The following is a 25,061-nucleotide window of genomic DNA, read 5'->3' on the forward strand; positions in this document are numbered from 1 at the left end:
AGATCTACCTTTATTAAAATCCTGGTTAAACAGAAAACCACAGACTGCATGTTCTCACTTACAAGTGGGAGCTAAACACTGAGTACACATGGACACGAAGAAGGGAACCACAGATACTGGGTGCCTGTTGACGGTGGAGGGAGAGGATTGAAAAACTACCTATTGGGTACTAACTATGCTTATTACCTGGGTGACGAAGTAATCTATACACCAATCCCCTATGAGACGTAAGTTACCTATGTGACAAATCACCACAAGTACCCTTGAACCTAAAAGTTAAAAAACAATAAAAATAATAAATAAATAATAAATAAAATCCTGGTTAAACTCCAGAGTACTTACAAATGTCAAACTAACGTTGTCAATTTCTTGAGGTATTTTCTCCCTTCCTTTTACTTGCCAGTAACTCTAGCTTTTAGCTCACGTTTTAAAGATGAATATGGTCTAGAGCGGTCCTGTCCAGTAAAAATATAATGCAATCACAAATGCAAGCCATGAATGTGATTTTAAACTTTCTAGTAGCCATATGAGAAAAACAGAAACAGGTGAAATTATTTTAAGTTACCATTTTAACATGTAACCAGTATTTCAAAATGGAGACATTTTTCTTTTCTTTTTTTTTTGAGACGGAGTCTTGCTCTGTCACCAGGCTGGAGTGCAGTGGCACAATCTCGGCTCACTGCAACCTCCACCTCCCAGGTTCAAGCGATTCTTCTGCCTCAGCCTCCCAAGTAGCTGGAATTACAGGCACATGCCACCAAACCTGGCTAATTTTTTGTATTTTTAGTAGAGATGGGGTTTTACCATATTAGCCAGGATGGTCTCGATCTCCTGACCTCGTGATCCGCCCGCCTCGGCCTCCCAAAGTGCTGGGATTACAGGCGTGAAACACCATGTCCCTAACCGAAACATTTTTCATTCAAACTTTTGGATACTAAGTCTTCGATATCCGATATCCAGTGTGTATTTTATAGCACATCTCAATTTGGACTAGCCACATTTTGAGTATTTAATAGCAACATGTAGCTAGGAGCTACATATTAGACAGTCAAGGTCTAGAGTGTGTAGTCCACAAATGAGAGGCACTTTCAAAATATTTTTGCTCATAGATACCTGATCACCCAAAAACTTACAAGATGAATGTTGTTTTCACGCCTGCTACCACAACACCTATTCTGCAGCGTATGGATCAAGGAGTAATTTCAACTTTCAGGTCTTATTATTAAATACGTTTCATAAAGCAATAGCTGCCATAGATAGTGACTCCTCCAATGGATCTGGACAACGTAAATAAGTAAATTAAAAACCTCTTGGAGGCCAGGTGAGTGGCTCACGCGTATAATCCTAGGACTTTGGGAGCTGAGGTGGGCAGACCTCTTGAACCCAGGAAACCAGCCTGGGCAACATGGTGAGACCTCATCCCTACAAAAAACACAAAAATCAGCCAGGTGTGACAGCATGCGCCTGTAGTCCCAGCTACTTGGGAGGCTGAGGTGGGAGGACCACCTGAGCCCAGGAGGTAGAGGCTGCAGTGAGCTGTGATCACACCACTGCACTCCAGCCTGGGCAACAGAACAAGACCCTGTCTCAAAAAACTAAACTAAACTAAACTTTCCCTCCTGGAAAAGACTCACCATTCTAGATGCCATTAAGAACATTTGTGATTCATAGGAAGAGGTCAAAATATCAACATTAGTCCGGGTGCGGTGGCTCACTCCTATAATCCTAGCACTTTCGGAGGCTGAGGCGTGGATCACTTGAGATCAGGAGTTCAAGACCAGCCTGGTCAATATGGTGAAACCCTATCTCTCCTAAAAATATAAAAATTAGCCAGGCATGGTGGCATGTACCTGTAATCCCAGCTACTTGGGAGGCTGAGGCAGGAGAATCACTTGAACCCAGGAGACAGAGGTTGCAGTGAGCCGAGATCATGCCACTGCACTCCAGCCGGGCCCACAGAGTAAGACTCTGTCTCAAAAAAAAAAAAAAAAGTCAACATTAACAAAGGTTTGGAAGAAGTTGAATCCAACCCTCATGGATGACTTTGAGGGGTTCAAAACTTCAGTGGAGGAAGAAACTGCAGATGTGGTAGAAATAGCAAGAAAGCTAGAAGTGGAGCCTGAAGACAGGACTGAAATGCTGCAATCTCATGATGAAACTTGAAAGGATAAGGACTTACTTCTTATGGATGAGCAAAGAAAGTGGTTTCTTGAAATGGAATCTACTCCTGGTAAAGATGTGACCATTATTGAAATAACAAAGGATGGAGAATATTACATAGACTTAGTTGATAAAGCAGCAGCAGGGTTTGAGGGGACTGACTCCAATTTTGAAAGAAGTTCCATTGCAGGTAAAATGCTATCAAACAACATCGTGTGCTCTAGCAAAATCTTTTATGAAAGAACAGTCAATCCATGTGGCAAACTTCATTATCTTATTTTAAGAAATTTCCACAGCCATTCCAACCTTCAGCAACCACCACCCTGATTAGTTAGCATCCATTCACCAACAAAGGAAAGACCCCCCCAGCCACCAACGAAACGACTGGAACTTGCTAAAGGCTCAGATAATTGTTAGCATTTTCTTTTTTTTTTCAGCAATAAAATATTTTAAAATTAGGGTATGTACTTTTTTTTTGTTTTTTGGAGGCAATGCTATCGCATATCTAATAGACTGTTATGTAGTGTAAACATAACTTTTATATGCACTAGGAGATGAAAAAGTCTGGTGGCTCACTTTAGTGCTTGCTTTACTGCGGGGGTCTGGAACGAAATCTGCACTGTCCCTGAGGTATGCTAAGCTGTTTTGCTAGTTCACTGGCCTTCCATCCCAGACCAACATGTTATTTCCTGCAGCTCCAATCTATAATCCACAAGCAGAACTTAAGCACAGCAAAAATGTTTATTTGAAAAAATTACTATGTATTGAAAATATACATTAGAAATTATTACATACTTCCATAGCATTCCCCTCCCCCACCACAAAAGTAGAAATATCTGCTTGCTATGCTAATGCCATAGGTAAATTCAAACAAAAAGTAAATCATCCTCAGTCTCCTTTACTCAAACATTAGAGCTGGGGGCCAGAGAAAGGTCAACCTGTATCTACTAATCAATAGGAATTTAACAAGTTCCAGTCTTCCACAGCAAGACACACATATTTCTGCTTTGAAGGTTGTGAAGAGTTATTCTGTTCTATCTCTGACTCCTCAAAAGGTCTCTTCTTGCTCTTCTTTGACTCCTGGCTTGAGACAGCTTCGTGTTTCAACACTGGCCCGTGGCAATCTGCGGCTTTCTCTTTATAGAACTGGAGTTTCTCAGAAGAGTTCATGTGGGGGTCTGCCAGGGGACACTTCAGTGGGGCTTCTGCTCGAGACCGCTTCCCATCTGTGACAGAAGTGAAGGGTGATGAGTTCACTACACTGGCATGCTAATCCCCTTATCAGTCTAGGATACCCCCAGGGATATGACAAAGGCCCAAACAGGGTGATACCTGCATTGACTGCATTTTGCCTTGAGTGCCCTGTAAGGTCGCTGTGGTATGCATGCAGGCATAGGTTGAAGGCAAAGACTCATACTACAGTTTGACAGATTTGGATTTAAATCCTAGATCTGCCTCTTCCTAGAAGTGACCGTGGGCAAGTGACTTGTCTGAAATTCTGTTTAATCACCTCTATATGGATACAAAACCTATTTCATAAGAGTAATATGAAGATAAATGAAATAATGTACATAAAGTGATTAGCACAATACTTGACACACACTAAAAGCCCCCAAAATGTTAGTCTTCATTATTTGAAATCTGGATTTGACTCTGTCTTCTAAGGGCCAAAGAGCAAACGATATAACCTATTTTACATTTTTTTGGTATGCCCTGGATTCTTACTTTGTACCTTTATATTTTCTTCACTTTGATTTCATCAATTCCTTCTCTTTTAAAATCATGATAAAATATACATAACATAAAGTTTACCATTTGAGCCATTTTTAAGTGTACAGTCAGCGGTATTAAGGACATTCACATTGTTGTGTAATCATCACCATCCATCTCCAGAACTCTCTTTACCTTGTACAAATGAAACTCTGTACGTACTAAACAATAACTCCCTATTTCTGCCTGTGCCACCCCCACCTCCCTAGTCACCACCACCATTCTGCTTGTTCTATGAATCTAACTATTCTAGGTACCTTATACAAGAACAATCACACAGTATTTGTCCTTTTGTGACTAGCTTATTTTGCTTAGCGTAACATCTTGCAGGCTCATCCACGTTGTGTCAAAGTTTCCTTACTTTTAAAGCCTGAAATACATTGTACGTATATTTCACATTTTGTTTATCCATTTACCTGTTGATGGACACCTGGGCTGATTCCAACTTCTGGCTACACTTAATTCCTTTTTCATCTTCTGTATTCTATCTACTTTTGTACCACCACAAATCTTTTTTGGAACAAGATGGTACATAAGTAAGTAATTTTAAAGAGCTGTCTTCCTGGTGCTGATGCTCAAAGCTAAGTGTGAACTTACACCGTAAGCTATGCTAAGGGAATACAAGTCTTGGTGATCATAAATAAGCCAATACTACCATAATTAATTTTTCCAAGGAGGGAAAACAGGTAAAACTGCTTTAAGGATGCAAATAAAGGGCAAAAAACTTCAAAGGAAAGGGAATTTCTCACAGAAGCGCTGAGCTGCCGTTCTAGGCTCTGAGGTTTCCCGTGGCTTCACAGCTTCCGCAGTCACACGCTCCCACTGCAGAACGATCTGAAACATATTTGGAAAGATTTGAATCCAAACAAAATCTCGAGATTTTAATCTCAAGCCTTTCTTGTTCCCCCCTTTTCCCTCTCCATGAACACAAACCCCTCTGGGAAATTTTACTTCAGATGCCTGGTGATAAGAATAAGAACCAAGTCAAGTCTGAGTTTTCTGTTCTAATGCAGGAGTTGAGTCGGAATGCAAACACGTTGGATACATGTATCTGCATGACTAAGGGAAATCTATAAAGCTGATTTCCCTATTTTCATCTTTATTCCAAGCTGGACATAAATTACATATCCTTAAACTAAATACTAAAACTTAAAAACTTTAGTCATAACACTTTCCACACATTTCTAGACTTACTCTCGTACCTTAAAATACTCCAATTATAACTCAAACTCTTGTATGTAAAACATCCATGTTTCCATACTCTCATAACATATCATGATCAGGTTTTACTTTTTAAACTGTTACAAATATATTTTTATTATAAGCTGCTACCAATTCTTTTAGAAATAAGTGGCTGGGCCCAGTGGCTCATGCCTGTAATCCCAGCATTTTGGGAGGTCGAGGTGGGCGAGGTGGGCGATCCACAAGGTCAGGAGATCGAGACCATCCCTGCTAACCAGTTGAAACTCCGTCTCTACTAAAAAACACACAAAAAAATTAAGCCTGGGCATGGTGGCCGGGCGGGCCTGGTTTAGTAAGCTACCCGGGGAGCTGAGGCAGGAGAATGGCCGTGAATTGGGAGGCGGAGATTGCAGTGAGCTGAGAATACGCCACTGCAACTCCAGCCCTGGCACAGACGAGACTCAGTCCTCCAAAAAAAAAAAAAAAAAAAAGAAATATGCGTGAATATAAATATACATAAAAGAAAAAGCTAAGCTGGGCCGCGGTGGCCTCACGCCTGTTAATCCCAGCACTGGGAGCCCAAGGCAAGCGGATTCACGAGGTCAGGAGAATAAGACCATCCCCCTGGCTAACAGGGTGAAACTGGTCCTACTAAAAATTACAAAAAAATTAGCTGGGCGTGGCGGGCGGCCCTGTAGCCCAGCCTACCTCAGGAGGCTGAGCAGGGAGATGGTGGAACCCAGGGAGCGGAGCCTTGGCCATGGAAGCTGGATTCCATGCCCTGCATTCAAGACCCTGGGCGCAGAGTGGACTCCGTCTAAAAAAAAAAGAAAAGAAAAGCTAATGATCATCTCAATATACCATGAATAACAAGAACTTTAAATTTAGTATTTTTTTATTATGGAATGTAATGAAACAACCATAAAAAAGGTCAAGAAAAACATTTTCAGGACATAGGCAGTACAACACTGAATTTAAGAATACAGTTCCAGGCCAGGCTCAGTAGCTCACACTTGTAATCCCAGCACTTTTGAGAGGTCGAGGCAGGCGGATCGCAGTCGAGACCAGGCTGGCCAACATGATGAAACCCTGTCTCTACTAAAAAATACAAAATTGAGCCAGGCATGGTGGTCCCAGCTACTCGGGAGGCTGAGGCATGAGAATCACTCGAACCCGGGAGGCGGAGGTTGTAGTGAGCCAAGATCATGCCACTGCACTCCAGACTGGGCGACAGAGCAAAACTCTGTCTCAAAAAAAAAAAAAAAAAAAAAAGAATACAGTTCCAGGCCAGGCACAGTGGCTCACACCTGTAATCTCTGCACTTTGGGAGGCCGAGGCGGTAGGATTCCTTGAGCCCAGGAGTTCGAGACCAGCCTGGGCAACATGGTGAAACGCCATCTCTATTTAAAAACAAACAAAAAACCAGTTCCAGAGTTGGTTCCACTACTTAATTGCCAGGGGACCCATGGCAAGTGATGTCTTAGTCTCAATTTCTTCATCTGTAAGGACCAACGACAGTACACACTCCATAGGGCTATTTTAAGGATTAAACAAGATAACATACATAAAGAGTTTAGCACAGTGTCTGGCACACAAAAGGCACTTAATAAATATTAGTCGCCATCTCTTCTATAATTTCCTGGTGATAAAAATGGGAATGGATTTCAGGGAACACCAGGATGGATTAATCAAACGTGTTGACTCAGTGAGCAATAGGGAAAATGGTGCTTCCTTCCACTAAACAGAAATAAGAATGTCCATAAGAGCTGGTCGGGGATGGGGAAGAAGAAAATGAGTTTGGTTTGGGACAAGCTGAATTTGAGATGGCAGGTGGAGATTTACAGAGGATACTTGGGAATGGGTCTAGTGTCTAGAGAGGAATGCAGAGTCATCCTCGCAAGGACAGCTGGAGCTCTAAGAACACTGAAAGAGCACCTGGGGAGTGTGGAGATGTGGGAGAAGAGGAGAGGAAGAAAGAGGAACCAGCCACAGCCAGAAGAGTGAGAAAGCTGGGGGAGAGCCAGGAGAGAGGCCCAGAGAAAAATAATAAGGCATGCATGTTTCTATTAAATGCTGCAGGAAAGCCAAGGAAGGTAAAGAATATCACCACCCACCTTCAAGAGGACCCTGTCAGGAGAGCAGGGGAGGCCAGAACTAAGTCGCAAGGGAGTAAGAACTGAGTAGGCACCGAGGGGATGGGGCAGACTGGACAGGAAACAATGCACAGCTGCACTGGGGAATGAGAACCACGCTAGAATAAGGACACCTTGCATTTATCTACAGAAAGCAGATGGACAACAAAGAGGGACAAATGAAGATGTGGTGGGCAGGGGCAGGAGGGAAAAATCATTATTAGTAAATATCACAAGGGAAACTGGATATCTTCAGGAACAAAATTTTTTAAAAAAAGAAAAAAAAGGGCTTGTGACTAGAATAAAGGAGCGTACTTATTCTGTCCAATAGGAGGGAAGTGGAATACGGTTGAAGAAATGGAGAAATTCTGAGACAGAAATAGGGAATTAAGTGGACCCCTGTGAGACAAGAATGAGGGCAAGTGAGTGGAGTCAGTCTGCAACAGTTTCAATAACAGATCCCCAAGTCATAAGCAAAGCAAAGCACTGCTACCAAGTCCTTAGGGGCCGAGCGGAGGGTGGAGGGCAGGACTGCACTGGTCGTCAACTTACTCTCAGGTCAGGCTGTCAGGTGTTCTACTTGATCCTTCCCGAGCCCTGCTCAAGAGAGAGCCTGGTTTCTGCACTTTATGGATGAGACAGAGACTGAAAGTTGCTTTAGGTTGTACAGCTATTGGGCTGCTGAGCCAGGATTCCGTGCCCAGGTCTTTCTGGCTCCACAGCCTATGCTCTTTCCACCATGTCACCTGTTATCAAACTGCAGCAAGCCTTTGTAAGAGCATCCCACACCTGTCCCAAGTCCACTGGATGCATCTAGGTCTCATACAGCACTAGAAACTTTGTCTGGCAATGCACCATGGTAATTATTTCATCACGCATGTTCTGGACCAAGCTCAGTGTGCTTCTGAAACACAACTCACCAGTCTCCCTGCTTACTGTGGAGAGGTGATGCTACAATCCAGCAGGTAGACAGTTCTACCATTACGCATTATGGCTTGAAGCTAAGAAGGGATCCTGGATATTTTGGTGGGTCCTCTAGGCCTCTACCAAGAAACACTGGTTAAAAGCGTCTAAGGGAGAAAGGCACCAGTCACAGGGAAGGTGACATCTACTTGTGCTGTCCTACTTGGTTACTTTCTCACTTCCAACTTACATAGAAGACTCTGAATCTCACTTAAGTCTGTATTTTACCAAGTGAAGAAAGACCATCAAGACAAAACAGAGTCAAAGTAAAGTTGTCTCACTGGTAAGACTCAGTGAGAGAGGGGCACGAGAAACACCTCCTCACTAAGGCTGTGGGAGGTGAGAAACTTTCCCAAAAGAGAGAGAAGAATCATATCTGAATCCTTATTTGCATGACACCAGAGTTTATTCTCTCTCCTGTATATACACACTACTAAGAGAATCCGTCCTTCTGAAGTTGGGTCAGACTGCTTTTCTGTATAGCAAGCCAGAATTCACTTATTTTCTGAGTCATTTGTAAGATGACATTTTCTCCTAGGTCCAGTAAAGATAAGGCACAATCTAGTGACCAGAGCATGAGATATAAGGTCTGGCATCAATTCTTTAAGTATATGGGCCAGTTATAGCCCATCAGTGTCTCCAATTTGACATGAAGATGACAATTTAGCCAAGGAATACCAAGTGGATTACTGTTTGTTCAATGTGTTGGATAAGACACTTGGAATTAAGATGAAAAGCTGCATCAACAGCATGGAAGAAAAATCTGGAGTACCTGGTCAGCCCAGCCCTCTGTCTTGCAGTTACTATGATCAAATTCCTTCAAAGGCACTTTGGAGTGAACAAGGCCTATGTGGGTCTGGAGCTTGTGCTTGACGGTTTTGATGTCCTAGTGAGGCAGAGACAGATCAGAAATGCAAATGCATTTGGTTAATTCTTACTTGCTTCCAGTAGTAAATAAAGATCATCAAAAATACCAGCCCTTTCTAAATACCAATTAGCACAGGCAAAATATCAAATTGCTGAGTCTAGAAAAATGAGCAAAGGAACCAAAAGTCTTACCTTGAGCCCTGTCCCTGAGATATCTAAGCAGTTTAGTTTCCTAAAAGAAAAGAGGTATCCAATGCCTGCATCTGTGATCTCAGGGTTACCTAGATGTCAAAAACAAGGTAGCATTCTGTTACTATATAAATGTTGTTAAAATGACAACCAAAAATAAGCTCAGAAAAAAGTCCAGGCAATGATAAACTACAAAACATTTGAGTTGGCAAACTTTTCAAAGTAAATTAAATACAGAAGTCTGATCTTTACTATTCGTAATATAGAAGAACTACACTCAATGATCCTTAAAGATCCTTTACAGCTCTTACTTTCTAGGAGTTGGGGATGAGCAGAAAAATAAATGAACCAGGTAGTTATCCCAAAGGGTTTAATTTGGAACCATATGAAAACATTATATAAACACGTATTAAAATGGTTCATCATACTTTATTCATGGCCATTTCACCTCCAAAGTAAAAGCATTTATTTATTTTAAAAAGATATTCAAGGGAACTTAGACACAGATACTATCACCACTCTTACCAACTTGCATTCTTTTCAGAATCCTTTCTTATATATTACTTTCTCACGTCAGAGAGTACTACACTTAGCATCAAGTCCTCAAGGCCATAAGCATAGTGCCTGGCACATTATAGATGCTCAGAAAATATCTGGTGAATGAATACACTTCCCTGGGAGGCAGACAGGACATTCATTATTATCCTCATTTTACAAAGGCCAAAACCAATGCTCGAAGTGGTTAAGTAACGGGTCCAAAGGTATATAACTGGTAGTAAAAGAGGCAGAGCAAGAAGGGTCCTCGGACCTCAAACCCCTGCTCTTTCTATTCTTTTTTTTTTTGAGACGGAGTCTCGCTCTGTCGCCCAGGCTGGAGTGCAGTGGCCGGATCTCAGCTCACTGCAAGCTCCGCCTCCGGGGTTTACGCCATTCTCCTGCCTCAGCCTCCCGAGTAGCTGGGACTACAGGCGCCCGCCACCTCGCCCGGCTAGTTTTTTATATTTTTTAGTAGAGACGGAGTTTCACTGGGTTAGCCAGGATGGTCTCGATCTCCTGACCTTGTGATCCGCCCGTCTCGGCCTCCCAAAGTGCTGGGATTACAGGCTTGAGCCACCGCGCCCGGCCGCTCTTTCTATTCTTTTGGCACCATACTGTCCTGCCATAGAGTCAATGGATGCTCAGTTCAATTGTAAATGATCTCTGTCAACCTCTTACCATTGGAGTCAATGTCTGGTTAATTCGAGTAAGTTATCCATTCATCCAGCTTTTCATCAGGCAAACATTGATAAAAAGGACCTAGCTGACAAATACCAAGGATCAGAGGCTCAAGGAAAATAAAGATGAGTCAAAAGTCCTTTAAGTATGCAATGAATATGATGAAAGGTATCTCTGTTTGCACACAGCGAGTGGCATGGATGAATGTGAAAGGGTTTTTCCTACCCTAAAGAGGTGGTACATGCTGGAGAAGTCATTTGACCAGGAGTCAAGAGTCTCTGGCCTCGGTCCTGCTCTGCCACCAAGTTTCTATGGCACCCAGGAAAGTCACCTTTCCTTTCTTACCTCTAAAATGAAGGGGAAGAACAAGATGATCTCTAAGGCCATTCTTCCAACATTAAAATAATCTATAATTTCAAAGAAAACTTACATGATAAGTCTAATAACGTTAGATTCTCAAGGCCTCTTTTCATCACTCGAACTGGTGCTGTCATCTTCCGCACCCCAGCATCAGATAAACAATTATCCTTCAGGTGGAGCTGAGTTACACTAGGGCAACAAAGTGCATACATAAATTACTCAGAGTTTGAGACAATCTAGGTATAAAAACATGCTTTCAACATTTTCATTTAAAAATACGACATATCCCCTACCTCTTGCTATTTCATACCCAATGCATTTAACAGAGTTAAGCTCTTTTGGGCTGGGCATGGTGGCTCACGCCTGTCATGTCAGCACTTTAGAAGACTGAGGCTGGAGGATCACTTGGGCCTGGGAGTTAGAGACCAAAAGAAATTTTAAAATTAGCTTGCCAAGGTGCTGTGTACCTGTGGTCCCAGCTACTTGGGAGGCTGAGGCAGGAAGATGGCTTCAACCAAGGATTTCAAAGCTTGCAGTGAGCTATGATCACACTACTGCACTCTAGCCCAGGAGACAGAACATGAGCCTGCCTCACAAAAAAAAAAAAAAAAAAAGTTTTTTTGGTGCCGCTTCAGTTACCAAGTGAGGGTTAATTTAGTGTCATGCAGTACTAATTTCAGAGGGCAGAGGGCACTAAAGGTATACTGTTGAATAAATGGACTTCCACTAAGGGGATAAATACACTTTAAAACAAAAGCTGCTTTTCTGACACATCGTGTGAAAATCAAAAACATTCTAAATATGTCAGGAAAGGCTGCTAAAGAACTCCTATGAGAATTATTTTTGCAGAGCACACAATCCTCTAAATTTAACCAGCTTTATCAATCTAGATTTTCAGATTGGGTTAATAAAATATACCCATAACCCAATCCATCTGCTGCTAAGCTGGAATTGGTGTATTAATATGCTCCGTTTTCACATAAGAAATCTGAGCCTTGGTGCTGGCTAGGCTCCCACAACAGTATCTTTTTATGGGGCAGTAGGTAGGTGTCACTGTCAGGAGCAGGCCTCAGGTAGCAGGTTAGACCCAGGATTGTAATGCTGTTGTTCTGGGTGTTTATAAAACCACAGAGGAATCAATCTGTCCTCCTCTTTGTTGGCCAGAATAACCTGAGATCAGTCAGACTATTTATGAATGGTATGAACTGGGCTATTTCTTTAAATCATGGTTTCTGAAAATAATTTCTTTGGCTGTCTTTAATAGCTCATTTTCTTTATAGTTGTAGCTCATTGATAGTTAAAGCAGCAAACGATAATGATTATTGACTATGGTATAATGTCTCATCCCTTGCTAGAATAAACTAGGACTGGATAAAAAAGGGCAAAACCCGAGGCGGGCAGATCACCTGAGGTCAGAAGTTCAAGACCAGGCTGGCCAACATGGCAAAATCCCCGTCTCTACTAAAAGTACAAAAATTAGCTGGCGTGGTGAGAGGCGCTTATAATTCCAGCTATCAGGAGGCTGAGGTAAGAGAATAGTTTGAACCCGGGAGGTGGAGGTTGCAGTGAGCCAAGATCGCACCACTGCACTCCAGCCTGGACAATAAAAGCAAGACTCCATCTAAAAAAATAAATAAATAGGGCTGGGTGCATTGGCTCACGCCTGTAATCCCAGCACTTTGGGAGGTCAAGGCAGGCGGATCACCTGAGGTCAGGAGTTCGAGACCAGCCTGACCAACATGGAGAAACCCTGTCTCTACTAAAAATACAAAATTAGCTGAGCGTGGCGGTGCATGCCTGTAATCCCAGCTACTTGGGAGGCTGAGGCAGGAGAATCGCTTGAACCCCGGTGGGTGGAGGTTGTGGTGAGCTGAGATCATGCCATTGCATTCCAGCCTGGGCAACAAAAACGAAACTGTCTCAAAATAAATAAATAAATAAATAAATAAAGGGCAAAACCATTTTCAACCCAGGTAGCTTCAAGTATTACATGTTTAAATAAAAGTTACTTAGAAAAAGAGAATCAACTAACTGACTTGAGTCAACTGACTGACTTTCTAAGGGTTGTCTAATCCATATTGCTTGTACCAAGTAAATGGAGATTGAAAATGTTTTAGAAAAAAATAAGCAAATCAACATAAGAATAGGAAGTAATCAGCACTCCTGAAGATAATCCTGTTGGAACAGCCTTTAAAACAATACTGAAACAATTCATCTGCAAGTGGTGACAGGTCAGTACCTAGACAGGGCTTCATTGGTGAGATGTTCTAGAAGTTCATGCTCATCTCCAAGCTTGCAACACGAAAGATCCAGGCAGGTCAGCTCCCGGAAAGACTTAATTTCCTCAAGTTTTTCTGAAATCACCAGATACCTATAAAGCATGGAAAACAATCAATAGCTTCCCCCCACTCCTCTTAAAGCATTACCATTTGCGGATTTCTATCATAGTCAATATCCCACCACCCCATCAGGACACAATACTATGGAATAAGCAGACTTCACTAATTACTATCAGGGCAAAGCCTGAAGTTTTTAATCAGTAAATGCCTTGAACATCTTTTTATGTGATGGTGAAATAAAATTCTGAATAATAAATTTAAAAAAGTATATTAGCAAAGGTAAGTCACAAGTGAAGACATCTGCTTTGTTATCAGACAGACACCTTGGCATTGGTGTTGGGACCTTACCTGAGAATTTCCAAACTTTAGGATACTCAAATTTTTAATTACTAATTCTTTTAAAGTTGCTTTTAATCTAACGCTCAACATCCTGTGATTTGAAACCTGGAGCAAGGTCAAGAACTCTGGTTTCCAATCTGCATATCCCCAAGAACACACCAAGAGATATTTGGCACATCACATTTTATCTTTCCTGAACACTCCCCTGTGCCTTTGTTACCCTAACTTTACTCCAAAAGTATGTACAGCAAGACTGCTACAAGGACTCACTCCGGTCTAGATGGATATTAAGACAAACCCTGAGCTCCAGCAACTTAATAACGTTGTAGCACCTTGCCAAGTTGTTATCAGGAAGCATTAGGGAAGCCTCTGGAGAGGGAAAGGAGATCAAAACAGCATTCCACAGCCCAGGCTGGGGCCTCCGCCCTGCTTTCTAGTGGTTCATCTATCTCAGATGAGGTCAGTGAGAAAAAATGAAAGGGATTAGGTGTGACAGGAAATGGAGAGGAGTGGAACCTAAGAGGACAGGGAAACTGACTTGTGGCAAGAGCAGGCCTCTCTCATCCACCTTCCTCTTGGATGTCTAGAAGTTTCCACAGTAAGATGGTGTGTTAGGATCAGTGGGGTTACACCTAAGAGTTCACACCTCTCTTCCATCAGCAGGATCACAACAGCCAAAAACAGGATGGAATAATCAGAGGGCAAGAGGGGAGTTAATCTCTTTTCTTCCTACTTCCAAACAAAAAAAGATGTACTCAAACTAATGACTGGCCTGGCTGCTAGGTACAGATGGCCTGAGGCACTGATACCCCTTTAAAGGGTAGAATCTAAGCTGTCTGGAGATCGAGCTCAGCTGGGTACACAAAAGAGCCTTATTTACTCAGATGTATTTTAATTGCACTGTAAATACAGCTGCTGTTTTTCACCTTCCAATCACAGAGTTGAAGTGTGTTAATGGGGATTTAGGGGATTACTGGCAATCAGAGAAAGGAAAACACATATCCTTTGATCAATTAACCAAAAGATTTTTAGTAATTCTGAAACAAGGGTTCTCTGCAAGGGACATAACACTGTGTAATGTGATTAAGAAACATTACGAAACTCAAGGTTGAGGAACAAACGTGTTAGGCCACAGACACTACTAGATGCTAATCTAGGACATAAAGCTCTAGGTTCTTGCTTGCAACCAGTCTTCCAAATTTTCCCTTAAAGGGTTCAGAACGGTACAGTGGAAAGGCAATAGAAAGAGCACAGACCAGATCTGAGTTTGGATTCTAACAGCCCAATTACTTGTGTGATTGTGAGACAGTTACTTAACCTTTCTGACCCTCAATTTCTCCAGCTACAAAATGGGGCCAATGATTACTTCTTTTCAGGATTATTGAGAAAAAGAGAAATAACATTTTAAAATTCCATGGCATCTTGCAAGACCTCATGAAATAGTAGCTATTACTATTATGTCAATAACAAAAGGTGGTATTTTAAGGAAAACATACTTGCCTCCCCGTGACCACCAGCGGGATTAAAAACACTGGGGTTTCAACACAAAGAGAGTTTTCGTAAGGTTGGAATCCAGTTGCGAAGACACTTGCTTCTGGCAGGTAGCTTTGTGACTTAACCCCAAGATAGCAAGTGCCTGCACCTACCCAGTTATTTTATTTTCATTTATTTTTTCAAGCTCATTACTTTAGACCTGAACCCCTTTGTGCTGACAAAACCTCTTGGACTGCAGCTACAGCCCTGGATTGCAAATGCAACCTCAAATTTCCTGCCCTCTATTTTCCTTCAAGGATTCAAAAGAAGAGGGGTTTGGATCACAATTCAAAGTCTTACACTTGAATGAGACAGTCAAGTATGGAATTGCAGCAATAAAATATGGGCTAAAAGATTATGTTAAAAATGTTTCCTATATTTTCTGGCTGGGCGTGGTTACTCACGCTTGTAATCCCAGCACTTTGGAAGGCTGAGGTGGGTGGATCACTTGAGGTCAGGAGTTCGAAACCAGCCTGGTCAACATGGTGAAACCCTATCTCTACCAAAAAATACAAAAACTAGCTGGGCACGGTGGCAGGCGCCTGTAGTACTGGCTACTTGGGAGGCTGAGGTGGGAGAATCACCTGAACCTGGGAGGCGGAGGCTGCAGTGAGCCAAGATCACGCCACTGCACTCAAGCCTGAGAAACAGAGTGAAACCCTGTCTCAAAAAGAAAAAAAAAAAGTTTCCTATATTTTCTGATTATATAAATGTAAATGTTTCTTACATTTTCTGATAATGTATCACTTTCATCGAAAAAAATAAAATACAGAAAAGTATAGAGAATATAAAATCAATTCCAATCCCACCATCTAGACTACTTTTTGGTAGGTTTCTTTTTTCTTTCTATCCATGCAGTACATACATTTTAAAAATCTCTTTCTTAGAATATTAATAGTTACATAATATTTCATCATATAAATATACTATAATTTGCTTAACCAATTCCCTACTGTTGAACACTTAGTTTTTAGACTTTCACTCGTACAAACAGTACTACAATGAACACTCTTATGTAAAAATATCTGTTCCCGTCTTTGATTATTACATTAGGGATTAGAATAGATTTTTAGTAAGTAGAATTAATGGGTCAAACAAACAGTATGGATGTTTTCAAGGTTCTTGATACATATTGCCAAACTGCTTCCAGAAATGCTACACTAATTTATGTCCTCATCAAATGTGAATGAAAAGTGCTATTCTCATTCCAATCCGACCAATCTGCCACTACAGCAGTATCCAGATATTGCAAATGGATAAACAGCATTTTCAATAGCATGGGAAATATTAAGCTATAAAGGTAGGTGGGGAAAAAACAGAATACAAGTTGTACAAAGTATATATTCCCAAATGCATAAAAATAATATATTTGAAAATGATCATGTGAGATTATGAATTTTTCAGTACTACGATTTTATGTATTCCCCAAATAGTATATATTGCTTTCATAAAATAATTTTAAAACAAGATTACATCACAATTCTATTTTGCCACTGTTCTAACTTTTCAACAACGAACATAAATAACTTGGAAGAAAAAATGAAGGGTAAAATGTATTCTAAATGCATAAGCTACAATGAAATATTGCTTGACTTTTTCCTTTAGGCAAGGTAATTTTTTTCCTTTCCACTGGCAGCAGCTCCAAGCCCAGCCACGACTGAGACCATAGCCCAGAGACAGAGCTTTCAAGGTGCCTGCTCAGTTTATGAGCCAAGTTTCTGTCCTTTTCTACATGTGTTTGTGTCTTTTCTTTTTAAAATACAGTATTTGGCCTGTGGTGAAACCATTAATTCTATGAGCTGATTAAATAAAGATCATTTTTTTTTTTTTTTTTTTTTTTTTTTTTTTTTTTGGAGACGGAGTCTCGCTCTGTCGCCCAGGCTGGAGTGCAGTGGCCAGATCTCAGCTCACTGCAAGCTCCGCCTCCCGGGTTGACGCCATTCTCCTGCCTCAGCCTCCCAAGTAGCTGGGACTACAGGCGCCCGCCACCACGCCCGGCTAGTTTTTTGTATTTTTTAGTAGAGACGGGGTTTCACCGTGTTAGCCAGGATGGTCTCGATCTCCTGACCTCGTGATCCGCCCGTCTCGGCCTCCCAAAGTGCTGGGATTACAGGCTTGAGCCACCGCGCCCGGCCCATTTTTCTTTTATTAAGCATATGAGCTTACCTTCTGTTTTCAGATACGGCTTTCTCTTACATACATTTTTTGTTCAGCCCTTGTTATAATGCTCATACAGATTGTGCACCTTAATAGTAAGCTGCCGGCTGGGCGCAGTGGCTCACGCCTGTAATCCCAGCACTTTGGAAGGCTAAGGCGGGTGGATCACCTGAGGTCAGGAGTTCGAGACAAGCCTGGCCAACGTGGTGAAACCCCGTATTTACTAAAAATACAAAAAATTAGCCGGGCATGGTGGTGGGTGCCTGTAATCCCGGCTACTTAGGAGGCTGAGTCAGGAGAATTGTTTAAATCTGGGAGGCGGAGGTTGCAGTGAGTCAAGATTGCGCCACTGCACTCCAGCCTAGGAAACAAGAGCGAAACTCCATCTCAAAAAAAAAAAAAAAGGTAAGCTGCCTTTCAGGTCTAATCACAGAATAGTTCATACAGTGGTATACAATAAAGCTATTTCAAAAACCTACAAGTAGGCCGGGCACGGTGCCTCACGCCTGTAATCCCAGCACTTTGGGAGGCTGAGGTGGGCGGATCACGAGGTCAGGAGATCGACACCATCCTGGCCAACATAGTGAAATCCTGTCTCTACTAAAAATACAAAAATCATGGTAGCACATGCCTGTAATCCCAGCTACTGGGGAGGCCGAGGCAGGCGAATCACTTGACCCAGGCGGTTGGAGGTTGTAGTGTGAGCTGAGATGCCACTGCCACTCCAGCCTGGTGGCAGAGTGAGACTGTCTCAAAAGAAGAAGAAGAAGAAAAAAAAAAACCTACCAGTATTGATGATAAATGATTTTCAAATTATGTGAAGCAAGGTCCATAAGAATGTATGCAGCATGCTGCCATTTGTATAACAAAGAAGGGAACTACATAAACATGTATGTGTGTAGAACATCTCTAGAATAGTATTTTAAAAACTGGTAACAGTATTTGGTCTCTGGGGAGAGGAAACTGGAGATAAGATAGGAAGAAGGCTTCTGTTTCATTTTATGCCCCTCTGTGTTTGTGTTTAAATTGTTTGCCATGTATATTTTTATGGTTTTTTGCAAGTTTAAAATTAGATGTTTTGAAAGTCTTTTTACATGATAGTAGAGTAAAAAATTTAAATAAAGCACATGAGCAAAGGCAAGTCACAAGAGAAAAAATATCTGCTTTGTTAGACAATAGACCTTAATGTTGGGACTTTATCTGAGAATTGCCAAACTTTAGGATATTTGAAATTTTAATCAACCAATCTTTTAAGGTCACTTTTTATCTAATGGTCAGTATTTAGTGGTCCGAAAACCAAAAACAGGCCCCAAAACTCTGGATACTAATCTCCCCATCTGCAAGAGCATATCAAGAGATATTTCGCAGATCACATTTTGTCTTTTCTATTTTCTCTTTGAAAGCTGGTAGAAGAATATTTTCTACTTAATGGAGAAGCTGTGACAACTAATCCTTGTAAAATGATTTCAGAATAAAGTTAAGTGTCGGCTCGTCTAAGACGTGAGGAGAAGGAAGAGTGAGTTTTTCAATATGGTCTTTCACTTTGTATATGGAAGTTCTAAACTGAAGTGCTATTTGATGAGGGAAGCCCCTGAGCCCACTAAGCCCCAGAGCTTGACAGAATTAACACACTCAATAAAATACTGAATAACCTAATTAGAACACCCACCTGTTTCGCAAACACAGGGAGCAGAGCACCAAACTTCCATAGGCCTCAGTGAATTTCTGTAAAGCCCTCAGCCCTGCACCTGGCTCAGTGAATTTCTGTCTGGCTTCAGCAGCAGAGAACAGCTTTTCGGCAATCTGCTCAGGAAAGCCAATAAGTGAATCAATGTGATCCACATTGTCGGAGATGAAGCCCAGGACAAGGCTGAAGAGGGATTTGGCGGAGTACCGAAGATTCCCCTCCCGGGTATATGTGAAGATGAAATGATCAGTCTTCTCTTTCTGTGCAGTGTCGTCTTCCCTGTTCATGCAAAGCTCCACAGAAAAGCCTTTGGGGAATAGTCTGAAAGGCCTTGGCTTCTGCAGGCTACTCCTGACACCATCCAGAGCCAGATTGACCATGTGCAGCTGCCCATTTTCTCGCACGTAGATGGGCCCTGGGTCTAGGTGGTTTTCTGAGCTGAGGTAGTAAGACATTGCCTTGGTAGCAACTGTGAAAGCAAGACACAGGGAAGCAAATCCAATTAAAATGCCATTTGTAACATGTAACTTCATCTTGCTGTGCTCAGGGCTTTATAAGCCTACCAGGCAGGACTGGTGGCTGTTTTAGGAAAAGCAAAACTTACCAGTTGCCTGGGAACTTTGGCATTCGAGGTTGCCTTTATTGCCTCTACCTGGAATGCCCCTCCTACTCTCCACTTTTTCTTGTTTATCTGGCCATCTCCTACTCATCTTTCAAAACCCAGGTCAAGGCCGGACGCAGAGGCTCATGCCTGTAATCCCAGCACTTTGGGAGGCCGAGGCAGGTGGACCACCTGAGGTCAGGAGTTCGAGACCAGCCTGGCCAACATGGTGAAACCCCATCTCTACTAAAATTACAAAAATTAGCCGAGTGCGTGCCTGTAGTTCCAGCTACTCGGAAGGCTGAGGCAAGAGAATCGCTTGAACCCGGGAGACAGAGGTTACAGTGAGCCAAGATCGTTTCATTGCACTCCAGCCTGGGTGACAAGAGCAAAACTCCAAAATAACAACAACAACAAAAAACCCAAGTCAAAATCTCATCTTTAAAATTCATACTAAGGGGCCAGGCGCGGTGGCTCAAGCCTGTAATCCCAGCACTTTGGGAGACGGGCGGATCACGAGGTCAGGAGATCGAGACCAGCCTGGCTAACACAGTGAAACCCCGTCTCTACTAAAAAAATACAAAAAACTAGCCGGGCGAGGTGGCGGGCGCCTGTAGTCCCAGCTACTCGGGAGGCTGAGGCAGGAGAATGGCGTAAACCCGGGAGGCGGAGCTTGCAGTGAGCTGAGATTCGGCCACTGCACTCCAGCCTGGGCGACAGAGCGAGACTCCATCTCAAAACAAAAAAAAATTCACACTAAGGAAGTTGTCACAGATGTCAGCAAAGATTCATTTATGTGTAAATTAATGGCAGCAATTTTATATTAGCAAAACAATTGGAAAACAACCTAAATGTCCAATAATTGGGATGTTAATAAATACGTTATGACTTATATGTACCACGGAATGTGATAAAGTGATTAAAATTATAAACTTTTAAAAAACGTGTTTACACACAGAAAAGACTAGAAATAAATAACTTCCTGGCTAGCTTGACACAGTCCACAAACTTCTTGGTTGCACTTGGTTCACTGTTCTGTTTATTTGTTTCTGAGTCTGCCATCTGCTGCTTTGAGCTCCTTGAGAGGAGGAACCACGTTGAATTCATGCAGACTCTATAACACAGTGCCCTGGCATCGTACAGTCCCTGAGCAGATAGCGTGCAACCAACGTCTACTCATTTGCTAAATTTTACAAAGACGAAAAGTAACAGGATTTTTTTTTAATCTAGAAATAAACACCTCCACTACAAGAGCTACATAAAAGCTATTCTAGCCTTTGGACGCTTCATATCTATTAAAGTTCTATTAGGGCAGTTTTAACATAAAAAAGTCAAACAGTTGGGCATTTCTGCAGTCATGTGGGTAATATCACGTGCCCAAGAACTGGAATACTTGTTTTCCTCCTAACTGTGAGATTTCAAAATACATGAAAAAGTGCTATGTTAAATAAAATGAAGGTATTTATTTGATGATCATTTCTACAATTTAAAGGGAGAAGAGAGGTAGAATATCATACAGGCCTGATAATATCCCTAAAAGAATCTGATTGAGTTTTAGAGTGAACCAACTCAGCTTCTTCTGCATCAATGTGGGGCCACAATGTGGCCCTGAAGCCACTTACGAGTGTCAGCCACATTTAAGTCCGTGATCAAAAATGCCGAGTCTCTGGAGATGAAACAATGGTCCTGTGTGTGGGAATCAGTACTATCCATGTTTCTCTCAAGGATAATTATGTGTATAAAAGCACGAGAGAAGAGTATTCTGCCTAGCTCTAGAGCCTCACCCTTTCCCGCTCATTTCCTTATGTCCTACTCTCTGGCCCTGTCATACTACCCAGGTAAACTGGCCATGCCCTCATGTCCCACTGGCCATTGCCCGTTCTGTTCCCTTCGGCTGGAACATCCTGCTCTGCCTCCCTGACCAAGCCAATTCCTACTCATCATTAACATCGTCCCTCTTCTGGGAAACCTTCCCTAACCCCTGCACCAGTATGTGCCTGTCTGGTTTTCCCAGAGCACCCAGTCTCTCCAGCATAGCACTTAGAACCATGTACTATGTCTGTTCACTTGTTAATGTACCCAGAGTGGTGAGCTTTTTGAAGGCAAGGTACTTATTTGATTCATCTATGTTTCTCAGGCCTGACATAGTGCCTAGTACTAAGTAAGCCCTCAAAAGGTATTTGCTGAACTGTATGAAAGGAAAGGTAAGACCTCAAAGGACAAACTTAGTGCTCTCAGTTGCAGGGCCTGCTGATACTGTTGCTAGGAGCCAGCTCCTTTTCCAGGCAACAGCTGCAGGCTCCTCCCCTACTTGCCAGACCATTCTGCAGGTGGCAGAGGCAAAGCAGATGATGGGAGTATATTGCTACTGGTAGTACAAGGGGTGGGAGACAACTAAACTAAAAAACAGGGGGGAAAAATTCTGTCACAGTGCTGGCTCTTATAACCCATACTTCTCTCTTGCCAGCATTTACAGCGCCTGCTGCTAAGGAGATGCCTCATTTATTCTGAGCTCTTCTTCCAGTAGGGGTGAGCATCTGGACCCTCCAACCTTGCAGACCTTAATTTTGACTGAGAAAATAAAGCAGATGTCCTTTGGTTTTTATCCCTGTCATTTAACATTCAGAGCTCTACTCTACCTGTAGATCAGAAAGCAGATGCTAGGTATGGCCCTAAAACGGACTGACGTGATTTTAACAACAGAAAGACAAATTCTATGGAAGATACCCTATTATAGTGGATGAATACACTGTGAACTCCCTGAGCAATGAAACAGGGTCTGCCCATCTGTACTGCCCCCAACCCTCACCCCTAATAGTGTCTTCCACAAACACTGTTGTAAAATGGACAAATGGATGGGTGGATGGCTGGGTGGGTGACCACTTCAGATGAAAATTAGAAGTCTGATTCCATCCAGCAGAGGGCACAAGCAGCTTGGGACTAGAGTAAGGACCCTAATCTGGGCTCCTCAAAATCCAGGACGCTTTGGCTTCCGGGGATCATTTTCAAAAAAAGGGAACGGTTCTGATTTTTTGTTTGTTTTTCTTTAAATTACCCACCAAATACCATTTCTCTTTCTAAATGAGGAAAAAATAAATACAATTTTTTCCTGGAGAGTAAACCCACATCATTTGTCCAGAAGCCACTGGAGGAATTGACTTTGGTTCAGGAATCCTGCCTGGTCTCCTTTAATTTCTACTACTAAATCAGCACATCCTGCCTTCTCTCAAAAAGGAGCTTCCTGAGAGTCTATGAGGTACTATAACATGATCTAAGCATTAAATTAACATTTGAACCCTTCAAGGCTAAGGACCAGAAAGGCCAGAGAATTCTACATAAAACTTCTCTACTTGGGTTCATTTGACCCTCACTAATGTACAAGATGGTGTACAGGGTGGTGTATTACAAATGGACCTGTTCTAAACCATGGTGAAAACCCCATCCAAATTGAAAAATGAAAATACTTAGTCACTACAACAATAACAATGTCCAATGTAGCTCGTAGTAGCTGTATTATATATTGGATCAAGAGTAACAGCGACATTTTGATAGTCTCCCAGCCTGCTACAGTAAGGCAGCTTTGTAACCCATACGACAGCATAGAAAAATATTATAATCATGTACGTTCTAGCATTTGGTCACCACAAGGGAGCCCAAGTTACCACGAAGTGTACCATTTCATCAAATGAATGAAACATAGCTGTATTACATTAAAAACTCAGTTCTATACTGCTTTCTTGAAAAAGGCCAGATAAAATTATTGATACTACACATGACAGTTTTTTAGACCTTGAATCCAGTTTTCCAAGCAAAAAGCATGATGATCCCAGTCAGGTGAACTGGGGTTATCAGGGAGCCCACAGGGTAAAATTATGAGCTGAATCTACAGCTAATTTGAAGAGAAGAAGAAGAAAATACCTAACTTCAGAAGATAAAATAAGATAAAAATCCCCTAAGAACAGTAAGTTGTAGGAATAACTATGATGTTTAACGATACTGGATGATGGCTACCATTTATTAAGCACCTACCAGTTGCCAAGCACTGTGTTAGGTACTATATAAAGTGATCTCATGTAATCTCTAATGATCCTATGAGGTCAGTATTGCCTTTTAATAGACAAAGAGACCCACGGAAATAAAATAACTTACTCTAGAACAGAGCTAGTAAGTGGCAGAGCCAGAATTCAATCTCAGGGCCGCATTACTCCAAAGCTCAAGCTCTTTCCTTGGCATGATGCTGTTTCTCAAGACTAAAAATATGACATTAGCCTTAAGGATAGAAAAAAAAATGTGAAAAATTAATCTCACCCACCTGTTTGATCCCTCTAGTATTCACTGGTTGAAGCCTAAGGGGAGGGGGGAGGGATAGGATTGAAAAAAAAAAAAAAAAAAAAAACGAAAACCGGTGCACATCTAGGGAAAGAGCTGGTGGGAACAGAGCCAGGACAGTTACAAGGAGGCCTCCCTTCTTCCCTCTGCCAGGCCCAAAATGAGCTACATCCATATACCAGGAGAACATCTGCCAATCCATGGCCTTCATCCCAAGGCTGTAGACACTTAGTTTATCTGAAAATGTAGTATTCTTGGAAAAATTTCTAAATAAAAACCTAAACAGAAACTAAACTATGGGTAGTTCTAAACCAGCAATAACCAACAATCCACCTTCATTGTTCTGTGTGTCCCCATTCTTCAATTTTCAACTTTCCTCACTACTTTTTTCCTACAATATGCACTTTACTACCTGCCTTCTCACCCATACCTTTTCCTCTCTCAGGCTCCCTGCTGCCCCCCAAGAACATGCCAATCTCTCCCACAATGTGACTCTTAACAACTCTAGCGCTTCTCACACCAAAAATCCTAACCCCACTCCCTTCGCTCACCTCAGCTCCCCTGCCCCCCTCAACCCTCAGACCCTTCCAGCCCTTCCGTGCTCCTGCTGAAAGGTGGCCTGCTTGTTCCACAGACCCAACCCTTCCAACCTCCAATCTCCCAACCTCCACCTGCCTCCTTTTCCTTCCCCACACTCCTCCACCCCCACTCCTTCTCTCCACCATCTATTCTTCCCTTCTTCCCACTCTAGGGGCTTCCGTCTCCTAGGACCCCAATCTCTCCATCCCTTTCCTTGCCTTCTGTTCTCAATCTTCAAGACACTCTTCCTTCACGCCTCACTATCCCCAACTTGGCATTCCACACCCCCAACTTTTCTTCCCTGTCCCCAAGACCCCACCCTCTCTATTCCTATCCTAGCTCCTTTCCTCCCTGAACCCCTAAAATCCCATTTTCTTTCCCCATTCCTTCTTCCCGCTCTCTCCCCACGCATGCCTTCGTTCCGCTCCCTCCCCACGCGTGCCTCTCCCCGAGTCCACCCAGGCTAATCCTGCTCCCTATCCCACTCCGGCCCCAAAACCCAATTCTAACACGTCCCCATAGCCTGCCCCCGCACCCCTACGCCACCCTTAAGCCCATCGTCCACACCCATATACCTCATCCTCCCCTCAACCCGCGCCCCGCCGTCCTCTCGGGCTTCCCCTCCCCCACCCCGCCGCTCCCTAACACCCCGCCCCCGC

The 25,061-nt window shown here is 42.5% G+C and overlaps 1 protein-coding gene across 4 annotated transcripts; it reads right to left on the reverse strand.

Annotated features, from left to right (window-relative positions):
- Window positions 1-2,882: 2,882 nt before the first annotated feature.
- Window positions 2,883-25,028, reverse strand: LRRC42 (leucine rich repeat containing 42). Of its 4 annotated transcripts, none has more exons than XM_017874531.1 (9): window positions 24,978-25,028; window positions 23,807-23,840; window positions 18,876-19,362; window positions 13,078-13,209; window positions 10,909-11,027; window positions 9,267-9,355; window positions 8,980-9,093; window positions 4,680-4,764; window positions 2,883-3,386 (listed from the first exon to the last, which is right to left on the reverse strand). In XM_017874531.1, exons 3-9 carry the CDS (start codon window positions 19,346-19,348, stop codon window positions 3,112-3,114), a joined length of 1,287 nt encoding a protein of 428 aa, XP_017730020.1. In that variant the 5' UTR covers window positions 19,349-19,362; window positions 23,807-23,840; window positions 24,978-25,028; the 3' UTR covers window positions 2,883-3,111. The 4 variants fall into 4 exon arrangements, with proteins under 4 accessions (XP_017730020.1, XP_017730022.1, XP_017730024.1 ...); XM_017874533.1 differs by lacking the exon at window positions 23,807-23,840 and adding an exon at window positions 23,644-23,763 and having other exon boundaries at window positions 24,978-24,992; XM_017874535.1 differs by lacking the exon at window positions 23,807-23,840 and having other exon boundaries at window positions 24,978-24,997.
- Between the last annotated feature and the right edge of the window lie 33 nt (window positions 25,029-25,061).

This window comes from Rhinopithecus bieti, unplaced genomic scaffold (assembly GCF_001698545.2).
Source record: "Rhinopithecus bieti isolate Rb0 unplaced genomic scaffold, ASM169854v2 scaffold_7684, whole genome shotgun sequence".
Taxonomy (NCBI): domain Eukaryota; kingdom Metazoa; phylum Chordata; class Mammalia; order Primates; family Cercopithecidae; genus Rhinopithecus; species Rhinopithecus bieti.

Excerpts from the sequence above, each read along its gene's own strand:
- LRRC42 (XM_017874531.1), bottom strand. The coding sequence starts at position 19,348 with ATGTCTTACTACCTCAGCTCAGAAAACCACCTAGACCCAGGGCCCATC. Across the intron at positions 13,210-18,875 it reads TCCCTGTGTTTGCGAAACAG|GTATCTGGTGATTTCAGAAA; the intron begins GTGGGTGTTCTA and ends CATGCTTTATAG. Across the intron at positions 3,387-4,679 it reads AACGGCAGCTCAGCGCTTCT|ATGGGAAGCGGTCTCGAGCA; the intron begins GTGAGAAATTCC and ends CTTCTGTCACAG.